The sequence below is a fragment of the Pararge aegeria genome, chromosome 21 (genome assembly GCF_905163445.1).
Source record: "Pararge aegeria chromosome 21, ilParAegt1.1, whole genome shotgun sequence".
NCBI lineage: Eukaryota > Metazoa > Arthropoda > Insecta > Lepidoptera > Nymphalidae > Pararge > Pararge aegeria.
In genome coordinates, this window is record NC_053200.1 from 6,694,010 (window position 1) to 6,708,180 (window position 14,171).

General features: G+C 35.5%; 2 protein-coding genes across 4 annotated transcripts in view; one reads left to right on the forward strand and one right to left on the reverse strand.

Moving 5' to 3' along the window:
• The window catches only part of LOC120633149 (semaphorin-1A), a 516,391-nt gene that overhangs the window by 238,459 nt on the left and 263,761 nt on the right, over positions 1-14,171 (reverse strand). The window lies entirely within an intron of this gene.
• On the forward strand, positions 611-1,594 carry LOC120633150 (cilia- and flagella-associated protein 20-like). Its single transcript, XM_039903277.1, has one exon. The coding sequence runs from the start codon at positions 611-613 to the stop codon at positions 1,553-1,555; it is 945 nt and encodes a 314-aa protein (XP_039759211.1). The 3' UTR covers positions 1,556-1,594.

The window sequence follows — 14,171 nt, forward strand, 5'->3', positions numbered from 1 at the left end:
GGCTAATTGTACGAGTAAATCTATAATAAATTAGTATTAGCTTTATTGTGATATTTTTTGTTACATTTATTTAGTCTAAAAGATATATAGATTTAGTGAAAAAGTATAATATAACTATCTATCTTAAAAAAACAGTGCGTCGATCCCAAAAATTGCTATGGAGCAGACCCAATCATTCAAATGGTCAGGAAATAACACTATAGAACGTCAATCTAATCATCTATTATTCTGAATGAAGAATAACTGTCACTGCATCAAAATAGCATAAGTCTAGAAAGAACGATATACCTGCTTGTATCAATTTTGAACAACAGCATAATTTCAGCGAGCCAGTTATCGAGATCATACTGTCCAGGCCATAAAATTTTCTGTTTGATCAGAATACTTATTTCGCTATTTCATAACAAAATTTATTCCATATTTTTTTTAAAGTCATGTACATTAAATTTTTTAATTATAATATGCAAACATTATTTGTCAAAAACAAAGCTACAAATACTTTTTACACAGTTAGTAATAGTAAAATAAAAAAATATATGTACGTCGTACTTCATGTTACCACTGTCACATAGCGACAGTAGATGACGAAATTGCAATAAAAATAAAAACAATGTTTAAAAATACATATCAAAGTGGATTATTATCAATATTTTACAGTTGTGGCTCAAATCCACTAGCAATATGGGATATGGAAGTGCAAAATGGGCACATAAAACGACTAACTGATAATGAGGTAAATTCTATAGTTCTCGAGATTGTAAGCTCAAATGTGGCAACAACTTTTATATCATGCCCGAAGAGAAATCAAGTGCTGGGAATACGGCTTCCATTCCTTGTAATGATCGTCAAAAATTTGAAAAGATACTTTTCATTTGAAATAACTATTTTGGACGACAAAAATATGAGGAGACGATTTAGAATTTCAAACTTCCAATCCACAACGAAGATAAAACCCTTTTGCACTACTATGCCAATTGGATTATCTAGTGGATGGAATCAAATACAATTCAATCTGGCAGATTTTACTAGACGTGCTTATGGCACTCAATTTATAGAAACGCTTCGAGTTCAAGTACATGCAAACGCTCGACTTCGAAGGATTTATTTTAGTGAGCGACTGTACACTGACGAAGAGTTACCTCAGGATTACAAGTTGTATTTGCCTTTAGAACGCAAGTTAAGGAAAACAAAGCCTGAAAAAAAAGATAATGTCAAAGCCGTCAAGTCGGCGCCTCTACAACAATCAGCAGAAGAAAAAGCAGAACCACCACCAGAACAAGTAGCGGTTTCAGTACATGAACCACCTAAAGAACTTGAGAGCAAAGTAAGTGCTGCTACAGTGACTCCGACAATAACTGAAGCAGGAGATGAAAAAGCAGAAGTTGAAGGAGTGCCAGTTGGTCCCACTCTAGATTATGCACAAGAAGCTACTTTCGAACCAGCTCCAGAAGGCACCGATGAAGTTGAATTTAAAGAAGAACTACAAGATTTTGAACCTCAAGCTACTTCAGAGCCTGAAGTTCAAGCCGAGGTCGAGGAAGAAGGTGAAGAATAACAGTAGACAGTTAATTTTAGATTATTTTTATTTTATGGAACATGTATCTTAGTGGTTGAATTTTTATAATACTATTATTTCTATAAATTTAAAATATATTTAATATTAATTTAATCAGTGTAGATATTTTATTCGTTGGATTATTGGTACGGCATTCGCTTTTTGTATTGATTCACATACCTGAAACAAAAAAAAATATAGATGTTAGTACTTTTTAGTGATTCCGTAAGACAATATAGTTCGGAGCTAAACACAGCTGACAATAAAATGTATAAACTCCGACCGTAGTTACAACAAAGAATAATAATATATATGTAAACAAAAATGCCTCTTTCGGGCCTCGGCTCTCGTATATAGGGCTTACATTCAATAATAAAAAATGTTTTTAACAACTATAGAACTATGATAAAGGCTATATGGGTCATGTTTCCTTTAATGTTAGAAATTGGAACTGCCTTTGCGTAAAAGAGAATCTTTTATAAACTTCCTGATTTCGTTCTAATGTAATGTGAGTACGATTGTGAGATAAATGATAGAACGTATTATGAACAAGTACTTTTACTTCTTATTTGAAATATATCTAATTACGTTTAATAATAATAAATTACGTTTTATACCTTAGTAAGTTTACATTAAAAAACTAGGTGACTATACATAAGTAAAGCATTTGAACTCCAAAACTGCAGTTTGAATACAGTTGCTATTGCAGTTGACATAGCCGATATTCAGCTCCACAGTTTGCATACATATGTGAAGCTGATAATAATTTGAACGCATACCAATTTCAAGCCGACGCGACGGTACATTGAGGGCATAGTTTGATCGGTACGCTTGATGCATTTATTATTTCAATAACAATGGTACTGCATACTGTAATCTGAAGTTGCATCAACCATTTCATACATGAAATTATTATATGAAATATGAACTTCAAAGTCTTAGTCAAGCTTTCACTATAAATGTGCATTTAAGTTTACAGCATTATTATGATGTATCCAAAACCGCATATATCTTTTAACGTATTCCCTCAGCATAAACGCTGGTAATAAGTTACTGTGGCGTGGCGAGCCATAAATCACATAGCACTGTTACATTTTCGGAGGGTCTTTGAGCGATAGGCGTGTAGCGTTAAATAGAACTATGTTAATAATTTTCATTCTATGATAGAATAGCGCTTGGCAATCCCACCTACCTATCGTAAGTAACGATGCAGCCTGAGGATAGCTCAGAAGCGGGGATGGTCAATATTTTTCCTTTTTTGTTTCTAGAACCTGATCAGAAACCACTAATGACACGTTTTATTTTAGTGTTTAAATTTAATGATAGGATATGTTATTAGCATGAATATATCCCTATCCCTACTAATATTATAAATGTGAATGTAAGTTTGTTTGTTACGCTTTCACGCAAAAACTACTAAACCGATCATCACGAAACATTGTACACATATTCATGAAGGTATTTGAAGTAATATAGGATGCTTTTTAATATTTATTAAGCTCAGTTCTGTCGGAAGAGGGGACGAAAGTGTTTGACGATTTTACACCAGGCTTAGCTATCTTAAAAACATAAAGTGCTGCCACATTTATGAGGCACATGTCTTTCGAAAAACAAAAACAAAAGCGGACGAAGTCGCGGGCAACAACTAGTATATAATATATATATAAATGTTTATCATGGTCTAGGCCCCCAATAAATAATTAATCAAATACGAAATCGAAAGATCCGTAATTAGTAGTGCTATCCTTTTCCTCGGAAGCGGTGATAGTGAGTAGGAGCTCGACTTCACTTTCAGGGGGCCGAGCTTTTTCCTACCTCTCACTTTTTCAAGTTATGTGCATTACAAGCAATTAAAATATCATTTGCTTAAACAGTAAAGGAAAACATCGTGAGGAAACCTGCATGTCATGAAAGTTCTCCATAATGTTTTCAAATGTGTGGAGTCCAACAATCCACACTGGGCCAGCGTGGTGGACTACGGCCTTAGGCTTGTGACAGTGTGGGAAGAGACTAGTGCCCTAAGAGACTCATGCCGTAGTGGGCCGGTATTGGGTTAAAATGATGATAATGATGATCCTACTCCCTTTAGATAAATAAGGATAGCTCTACTAACTACATAATTTGATAGCTTTGGATTGCCCTCGCCCCTTTATTATAAACAACGATCAGCGCCATATTTGGCTATTGAGGATATATCTGCGTGCCACGTCCTCAACATTTGCCACTACTAAATAAACCACCCCATAAATTCGAGTCTATAAATATCGTAAGAAAGGAATACAAGTAATAAAATGTACTACACGCTACATTCTTTTAACTTAGAACAAACCACTTAACGAACTACAGTAGCGTTTCAGTTCGCCGTTCTGGCTTCTCGTTATATTAAATCTTTAATTTACTACATTATTAAGTGGCAACGAAATTGATTACAAATATATTACAGTGTTATTTTCCTCTTGTCCTGAAGTTCAACAAGAGTTTCAAGTTTGCTCATAAAACTTGTTCTAGGGATGCTGAGAATGTCAAAGCATGAGTACGAGGCTTTAAAGACCTTCGATGGCACCTTACATGAACCTTGCTCGTCATTTGCAGCTTATAAAATACCAGCGGTCCCTCGCGACTTCGCGTATATCAATTATATTATCATCAAATATATTCCGCGTATGTCAATTTTAAAAGATACGCTAAGCCTTTTTTTTTTAATTTTAAAGGGAAACAACATTGTCATACATGATTTTATCGAAACTTTAACCGTTCACTCAGCGCACGCAGCGGAAGCTCTCAAAAGGAAAAAAAACCCGATTTTGAACCATTCTTCATAGTGCTATGCTTCTTTTGGTCTGAGCGTGATGATATATAGCTTATAGTATTTCCTGATAAATAGGCTGTACAACAATGAAATAATTTAAAAAATTCGGACCACTCCTGAGATCATCGCGTTCAAGTAAAGCAGCAAACAAACTCGTTAGCTTTGTACGTTATAATAGGATGATATTATTTTTATTATTTATAAATAGATCATTAGAATAATCTATTTTCTTTTATTTAAATCCATACATATTATCATAAATATGAATTTGTATGTGTTAATTTATTTATTTGTTTGTTAGCTACGTTCAGCTCAACCACCGATCTTGATGATATTTAGCGCATTTTGTGGCATCTATTTAAGGATGCCAACTATCAGTTACGTCTTTACTCCAATCGTAAAGACTTAACTGATAGTTGGCACCCTGGAGAAGGATATATAATACTTTTATCCCGGGAAAACTGACAGATCCCGCACGATTTCTGAGAAATCGAAAAAATTTCTGGCGAAACTGTGTATAATAAACGCGACATAACTTCTAATAAGTCCCGCTTTTGCTGACCATCATCTTCCCGATATCCCCGCGTGAAATACAAATTTTTAGCCACATATAAAAATAAGACCATTATTTTCATATAAATAAGTATATATCGATAATCATCGCCATCTATCCCCCAAGTAAGGCTAGCTTGTGTTATGGGTACTAAGATGACTGATTAATATTTTTGTAAAAAATATGCTTAAATCTATATATATAAAAGAGAAAGTGTGTGGGTATGTTCCGTATAGGTTCCGAAACGGCTGAACCGATTTCAATGAAACTTTCAGAGAATCTCCGGATTGACCTAGCGAGTAATCCTGTAAAGTTTGGTGACGATCGGAGCACTAGGAGTGAACTCCGATTTTTGAACTGTCAAACTGTCAAATACAGCTTTTATTTGCTATGATGATATTCTATTGTTGGGTGTAGATCATGATCTTCACCCGCTCGAGAAAAGAATAGAAGAGAATGAATACGGAGAGAAACAAATGATTTAATATATTATGAGACTTAAATTAAAAATTTAATGATGTAAGTTTATTGTTTGAATAAAATAAAGAAAAATCTAGCCCGGCGAACCGGGCTGGGTACGCTAGTAACTTATAAAATACAGATGATCGTGTTAATGTCCATCACACAAACATTGTTCCAGTTATGGGAATAGAACCCACGGCTTTAAACTCAGAAAGCATGGACACTGCTCACTGCGGTAATCGGTCGTTAGATTATGTTTTTCAGTTAAATAGTAATACATAACCGTGTATAATTATGTATTACTATTTTACAATTTGAGAATAATATTTTCAGTTATTGCCCGATCACTATCGGCAATAAAACAATTCGCCGCTGGAAATGTAACTCCGCACAAGTCAGCTAACGGTGTCTAATTTTAGAAGTTGTAAAATTTACGACAAAGGCGACATAATCCATCCGAAGTACGGTCCGAAGGGACGTGCTCGGCCTAGAAAATAATCTACCGTCAGCGGTCGACGATTTTTCATAGAAAAATATGTAAATGAGTGAGGTGACAAATTTCTACCTTAGTAAATTTTAGTTGTAACAGGACAATTCTATATATATTGTACGTTTATATTGTATTATGGATGTTTAGTAAATATTATATTATTTGGTATATTTTGCCCCTATTGGTAAACCACTAGCAGTTCATATTTCAGTGCGAGTTTGCCTCGTCTCTCTTTTATTGCTGCTCCAACTAGAAACAGAGTGATCAGCGGAGCTTTACAAGTACGCAGAGCTACGTTGGAACTCCATGTTTTCTACGGATCTCTACAATTTAATCATGCTTTGAGCATTGCTCTTAACATCGCAAGCCGAAAGACCCAGCATTTTACCCGTCGATTTTGAAAAGATAAGAACACACACGCTATTTTATTACACCATTCGATAGTGCCCAAAAGACCAAATTTGGTTACATTTTGTGTAGCTGACCATATTGAGGAGGAAGAAAAATAGTTGTCGTCCGATTCTCAGACATACCGAAAATGCACCCAAAATTTCACGAGAATCGGTCAAGCTGTTTCGGAGGAGTTTTACTTGTGCGCACTAAACCGACGATCTTTCCACTTTCAGTTAACCACCTGAACCTTGAAATCAAATTTCAATAAGTTATGCCTCAAGTTAAACCTCAGGCTAGAGGTGAAAATAAATGTCTTAGACGCATTTATTAACATTGTACGCCAACGCTCATATATCAGTTGCTGAAAAGTGAAAATATTTTTTCGTCGAGTTACGAACGCACGTCAGGACATTATGACTAATGACTGACTTTCATGCTTATTCAGAAATATAATGCTGTGTTTTATTCGCGACAAAAATAGTAAGGTTGAATTATATATATGTTGTTTTATTTTTTTGACGGCCGATTGGTGCAGATAGCAGCGACCCTGCTCTCTGAGTCCAATGCCGTGGGCTGAAATATGTTTGAGTGTTGACCATGAATGTTTTCAGTGTCTGGGTGTATATATGTATATTGAAAGTATTTAGTATTCATGAAAATATTTATCGTACCCATAACACAAGCTACGCCTACTCTGAGACAAGATGGCAATGTGTTTATTGCCATAGTACGAGTATATTTAATATTTAGTAACTATTATTATTATTATTATTAAACTCTTTATTTGTATACCACAACATTAACATATACAAAATATAATAAAAACAGAAACATAAAGAAAGAAGTAGAATATAAAAGGCGGCTTAATAGCGATCTCTGCCAGGCAACCTTTGAGTTAGAAAAAAAAAGAAGAGGAGAAAAGACAGATTGTGGTACAAATTTTTACATGTACATGCATGCGAATAACTACATACCAATACATAAACTAGTGTAAACAAATAGCTTTAAGTACATAATAAGAAAAATAAACTAATATATATAATAACAACACCTACATATTTAAATACTTTAACATACAATAAATGAGTAAGCATATATACTTACTCATGCTATTATAGTCGTCGACAATATAATGGGCCTTAACTGCTTTTTTAAATATCGCCAGTGATTAGGATCATATTTTAGTGCTTGTGAAATAAATCTTTATCTATATGTACAACTACAAAACCGTATCGTGACTAAGTGAGCGTCTGACATGGAACACACCAGCTAAGCATGTAGATCTCTTAATTTTTATTACCTCTACGCATGGTGATACGAAAGAGGATGAAAGTTATGGACATTCGATTTTATATTTGAAATCAACTATTTGTCTTAATAATCAACTCTTCGGGGGGTTAAATTGAAGGTGCCGTTATTGCATGCGATCTCAGGTTAGTGACGATTTTAGGTATGATTTTAATGAATCAGTTGACGTTTCTTAATCGTAATGGTCCTGTCACTACGAATGCAGAAAACGTAAATAGTAAAGACGTTTCACTTATTTTATCAGTGTATGATATCACACTTCCTAACCGTTATTGAATCTGTATTCGCAAGAACAGCTTCTTTAATATCTCTATCTCAGCTCTATAACTATCTCCGTAAGTACCAAGAATTAATTTCGCTAGTCCACTCACCTTGGTCACCGTTTAGAATATTTTATGCGCTACTGCGTTCTCCATGTCATAACAGTTTCAGCTATATTATGTAATGAATATGTCATTTTATCTTTAATCATCGTTTTCATCATATCAACCCATTACCGACCACAGGTCGCCTAGGACAATAAGTAGTGCATAAGGTCGTAGAAAACCACGCTGGCCCAGTGTGGATTGGTAGACTCCACATACCTTTGAGAACATAAACAAAATCCCAGGCGTGCATGTTTCCTCACGATGTTGTGTGTGTTTTCCTTCACTATTGAAGGAATGAGGTGTGAGTATTTTAAATGGTTAAAACGCACATAACTTAAAAAAGTTAGAGGTACGCGCTGGGATTCGAACTCGCCCCACCCGAATGTAAGGTCGAGCTCCTACCCATATGGGCTATAACCGCTTCATTATTTTTATAGTAAGTACCCAATAGATTAGCAGACGAATCAGATGACCCACGTGATGGTATCCTCATGTGTGTGTAAATTGTAATTACACCCGGCAAAAAGATCCTTCAGAGCAGAACAGAGCACTGCAACAATGATGCTTGTCGGCAGAAACAAACATGGCGGTAGTATATCCCCGTATCCCGTATATATCCCAGTACTACTGATTTTTGATTTTAAAAAGTTACTAGTAACTGCCTTGTTGCTCTAGATAGCAGGTTCAGCTACGATATACGAAGGTCCTGGATTCGATTTTTGTTGCGAGACATTTATTTGTTAGGTATTAAAAGTAACCATTGTTATCGATGCAAGGCTCAAGAGCTAAATCGATGAAATTTAAGCTAAATAAAACATTTTGTTTTATGTGGAGTTACCATCTTTAAGGATGGTAACTTGTAGGAAAAACACGCCTTTGTACTGTCTTATTTTCCTGACAACTTTGACGTAGCTCTGTATCACTTTTTACCACTCTACCCTAAGTGAGCTTTTTACATGCGCTATAGATCTAAGCTTAAGAATCAAACTTTCGATAAATGTACCTATTGCGATATAGTTTGCATTTCATGTTTTCCCCAAACATAAACAACGCAGTATCTTCACGGTACATAAAGCGGGTCATTTTTACGTGCCCTGCCTCGTACTATATTAGCCGTGGTGTCGCTGCAGGGCGCAGATAGTCGACGTTCACTACTCAGTGAACACGTAACTCTTTATAACCATCCTTAGAATTTTAGCAATATACCTACAGTGCATTTTTGGAGAGATTTAGACCTTTTTCAGTTCTCGAGGTGCTGAGAAATCGACTCGGAATAAAAATTGTAGCTTTGGCAGGTATATTCCTAACGAATAAACTTTGAAAATCCCTTACGAATCTGGCTTAAATATTGCAGTTATCGAGTTTTCCTAAAGTAAAAATATTGTTATTTCCATGAGCACGTTAAGTTGTCGACTCGTAGGTATATCATAATGACAAATTTTCAACTGTGAATCTTGAAAACTATTGTGGGTTTTGAAGAACGATTGGGATTATGGTGTGTATGTGTATGTATCAAAAACTTCGCGGCTTAAAAAAACTGCTTTAGAATATGCTAACAAATTCATTTAATATGAAACACAGATTGACCTAGTAACCCCACTTTTAAATTTCATTTTACTCGCTCCGTTTTGGCCTCTTTTGCACTGAAAATATGTATTTATTTTATCATTTTGGATCATCATCATCATCATCACATCAACCGATAGACGTCCACTGCTGGACATAGGTCTTTTGTAGGGAGTTCCAAGTTCCACGATTCTGAGCCGCTTGGATCCAACGGCTACCTGCGACGCGCTTAATGTCGTCTGTCCACCTCGTTGGGGGTCGACCAACGCTGCGCTTACCAGTACGGGGCTGCCATTCCAGCACCTTGAGACCCCAACGTCCATCCTTTCTCCGAACTAATCATTTTGGATATTAAATTTAATTACTATCCTAACTAAATCTTACTAATAAAATATTAAATTGGAATGCGAGTTTGTTTGTTATGATTTGAGTCTTAATATCCAACCGTTCATTATATAATTTTTTATAGACAGTGCAGGGTTACAAAAAAGGACCTAGGTTTCCTTTTACTCGGAAAATAGTTGTATATAATAGGATAAACCGCATTGATAGACAACCTCTTCATTACTATTCACTATTATACCGCGAGCGGTACAACTTCAGTTTCATAATTATTTTTTTAATTTCATCAATTAGTTCATCAAGTCATCACTAGTAAGTTATGACGGAGAGAACGAAACACAATTCTCACAAGATGGAGTTTTTTCAATTCCTTATAAATCGTAGTTAACTTTCACGCTATCGAATTAGTAAACGTAGGTGGAACATTAAAACCCGCATCCTGAACGATTCGTGTTTACCATTTTGGTACCAAAAGCTTCAAAATAATCTAGAAGCTATTGCCTATATTCTGCTCTGAATAAATTTCGGCAAAACAAGCTCACTTTAGGCTTCCACTGCGCGCGGTTCATTCCAACTCCTGACAAAATGATGGAATACGTTATTAATTCATTTAAAATGTACCCTAACACTTTGAATAATTCATAAACGTATACATTTTATATAGCGACGTATGGAGTGACTCAATTATAACAAATTCTGTGTTGAAATCTTACACAGTAAGTGTTATGCTCTCTTTTAAGTGTAATATGGAAAGGGTAGCTTTGGATATAAATAAAGGAGAAAGTAAGAAAATATATCTTGTTTGGTGTTCAAATTAATATACCTCGTCCGTAAGTTTAAAATTGAAAATCCCATGAATATTGATGAAATTGAGAAAAAATCTAATCCGCCATTTTGTGGCGGCGGCCATCTTGGACTGATTTTCCCCAAACATCCTTAAAACCTTCTCGACTAATTCACCTTTCAAACAAAAAAAAAACAAGATCAAAATCGGTTCACCCGTTCGGGAAATAAGATGACACAGCAGAAACGGACTATTTTTATATTTACGATTAGTAGTAGAGCTTTTTGCGACAAAGCTCGTCCGGGGAAGTACTACCGCCATGCTTATTTCTGCCGCTAAGCAGCATTGTTGCAATGCTGTGTTCCGGTCTGAAGGGCGTGGTTGCCGTTGTTACAGGTTAACTTTATCATGTAAAGGTTCTGCTCCTTGCATGCTCTGTGAATTGTTGCTCTACCTATAGGAGATGGTTTCCACTGACCATCAATTATTAATATAAGAAAACACACACACACACACACACACACACACTAATACACACACACGCACGCACACGCACACTCACACGCACAGACACGACAAACTTATAACACCCCGTCATGTTTGCTGCGGGAGTGAAAAAATAACTCTAGAGAGAGGATGTTTTAACCACCTAGCGGTATACTTGACGACCTAATTTTTGTGACCTAATGTGTATAAACAATACATAAAAAATCGGTCAAGCATTTCCGGATGCGATGAATGTGACCACAAACACAGTGATACAAGATATTTACTATTGTTTATTAAATATATAGCATAACAGTACCATCCGTTAGAAGTTTCTTTGCTAACACATGGCACTGAGCCATTATACTCTGCCAACAATTAATGTCACAGACAACAAATATGACTGTAACAAACAGAAGCAATTACCTAATTGAAGGTATAAAAACTGCAGATACGAAGTTGTTCATACACTGACTGTACGAACGCAGCGATAAGCCCACGTTCAAACAGATTTATATTTTTATAATTTCCAGAAGGATAAATAAAATATGCAGTATGTTGAAGAATTATAGCAATTATTCAAAAACACACACAATTATTAAAAAAAAAGATACGTTAAGTTAAAAGTTTGTAAATACCAAAAAAGAAGTTAATCTTAGTATTTATTAGAAATCCGTGAGAGCCATGAGACTTACAGCCAGCTAGACATTAGAAAACTGCAGTATACTTTACATTCAAAAAATTACCAATATTTTTAAAAATTAAAAATATTATGTATGTTAAGCAGTAAATGCTCTTAATATTTCACTGAAGAGTATTTTGTTGAGTGTTGCAGTATTTTAGTTTAGTTTATTTTACCTTTTAGTTTAGTTTTCTTTTAAATAATATTCTAAAAACAATAGAAAGAAGGAAATAAACACATAATTTATGTAGTTATATGGAAAAGTGCTGATCTTTGGTAAAAGCGAGATGTGATGTTTGTACGGTAGGCACTGACATATCAACTAAAAACCGCATCAGAAACATAAGTTAATGTGTAAAGGGTCTTACTGAAATGCAACTAAACAGAAGAGTGTGTTACGTCAAGCAGCCGTATAATAGAGTGAACGCTACGGAGTATAATAAGCCTTGACATGTTTCATATAACAGAAGCGGTTCGTTAAATTGCGTTGTTTACTGTTGTTTGTTATTTTCTTTTGACAAACATACTGAACTACTATTTTAATGTATTTTCTAATAAATACTATAAGATAAATAAATTCTACTCATATTATGTACGTACGTATATAGGCTACTTTTTAACCCGTTAAAATTCTACCCTGGGTTCTCGCGCAATTTGTGAGAACTGAATTTCATACCTGTTTTTGATCGCTTTACCTAGTTTACCATAGCAAACTGGCCTGCTGTCGTATTTTCCAAATATTTCGTAATGCTTTTACTACCTGTATTTAGCGGTCTATTTACTCTTTTTTCATAGCGATGTTTCCATTCCAGCACCTAAGAACCCTAGCGGCGATCGGGACTTTGACTAAGTGCTCCGCCCATTACCACTGGGCTACCAGATTATGTTAAATACTTAATTATTGACTTGACTAAGACTTTTGATGCGTCCATACAGTGAATGGTAGCGAGAAGACGGCGATGACTACATTCTTAAACTTACTCGTAAAACTAAGTTCCAGTGAGTTACAAGTGTTCCAAATGCGCTCAGTTCTAAGAAGAAGAACAAAAACACAACTCGTGACTGATTCGTTGACTATATCAGTAACTCAGGCTCTTCTATTGATGTTTGCATTTCTGATTTGATCATGCAAACAAACTCCGAGTACCTATAAATAAAAAAAATAACTAAAAAAATTAAATTTTGTATATAAATCCCTAATAAATCCCTAATAAAAGCCCCGGCATTAAGCCTCGCGTATAATTTGGTTAAACGTCACCGGTCCATTAACCCGCGCTGACCGATCGGAGTCGACGGCGCTCAAACAAAACGATTCATACGCGAAATTAAACTGTCAGCCGCTGATATTGTTTGCTCACTCGTTTGCTTGGAATTAACTAAAAGCATAGCGCCCGTTCAAGCGGCGTGCTTTAAATGGTGTAATAAAGACCGGCGTTGTTTTATTTTTGAATCCCTAACGAATAAGGGGTTTGAATATATTAGTGTGGAGGCTGGCTTTTTTGTATTAGTAATTGACGGACAAAGATTATCCACTTGCACGGCTAGTATGGGCAGGAGATGATTAACTCCCCGGGGAAAGGATGTAAAATTATCTTCTCCTACAGCTTTATCAGCTCTCAGCGCATTGGCGGACAAGTGGAAATAATATCCAAATAATAAAAAAAAAGCCATTTATTCTACTACCATAATTATAATTTTCTATTAAGATTAATATTATTTTTAGTATTTCATATTGTTATTATACAACATTATTTATTAATTTATTTATTCCTTCATTTTAATTCGCAGCTTATATTTATTATATAAGCTGTGAATTAAGCAGCAGGTTTTTTCCATTGGGTACGGTTACGGTATGTTCTCGTGCTTTAGCAGGTGGACACTATTATTATATCCCTTTTCAGGGTATCTAATCGGGGGATATAATTTTTGTCCCCTGTCTGCGCCAGCCGTGCTGAAGTGTTAACAGAGCAACACTTCGCAGAGCATGCAAAGAACACGCCCTGAAAAGTGCCGCCCTGTGCTCCTCAACCGAGGCGTAGGCAGGATATGTATATGTATATAAGTGCATACCCTGTGCATATCCTGTATGCAGGCTACTGGGCATCCGTGTTAAGTCTCATGTGCCTGTAATTACACTTGCAACCACGCCCTTCCGACCAGAACACAGGAATGCTGCTTGAGGGAAATAATAAATATGGCGAAAGTATTGCCCCGGTCGAGCTCTGTACTAAAACCTACAAAAAATAAAAAATTAAGGACAGTACAGTAGTGTGACTGCTATTTTTATAAACAAAAGGAAGTTTTATCCCTTATTATTTAACCAACGAAAAAAATATTTTTCTAGGAAAATGATAATCACAAACTAAAATTAAT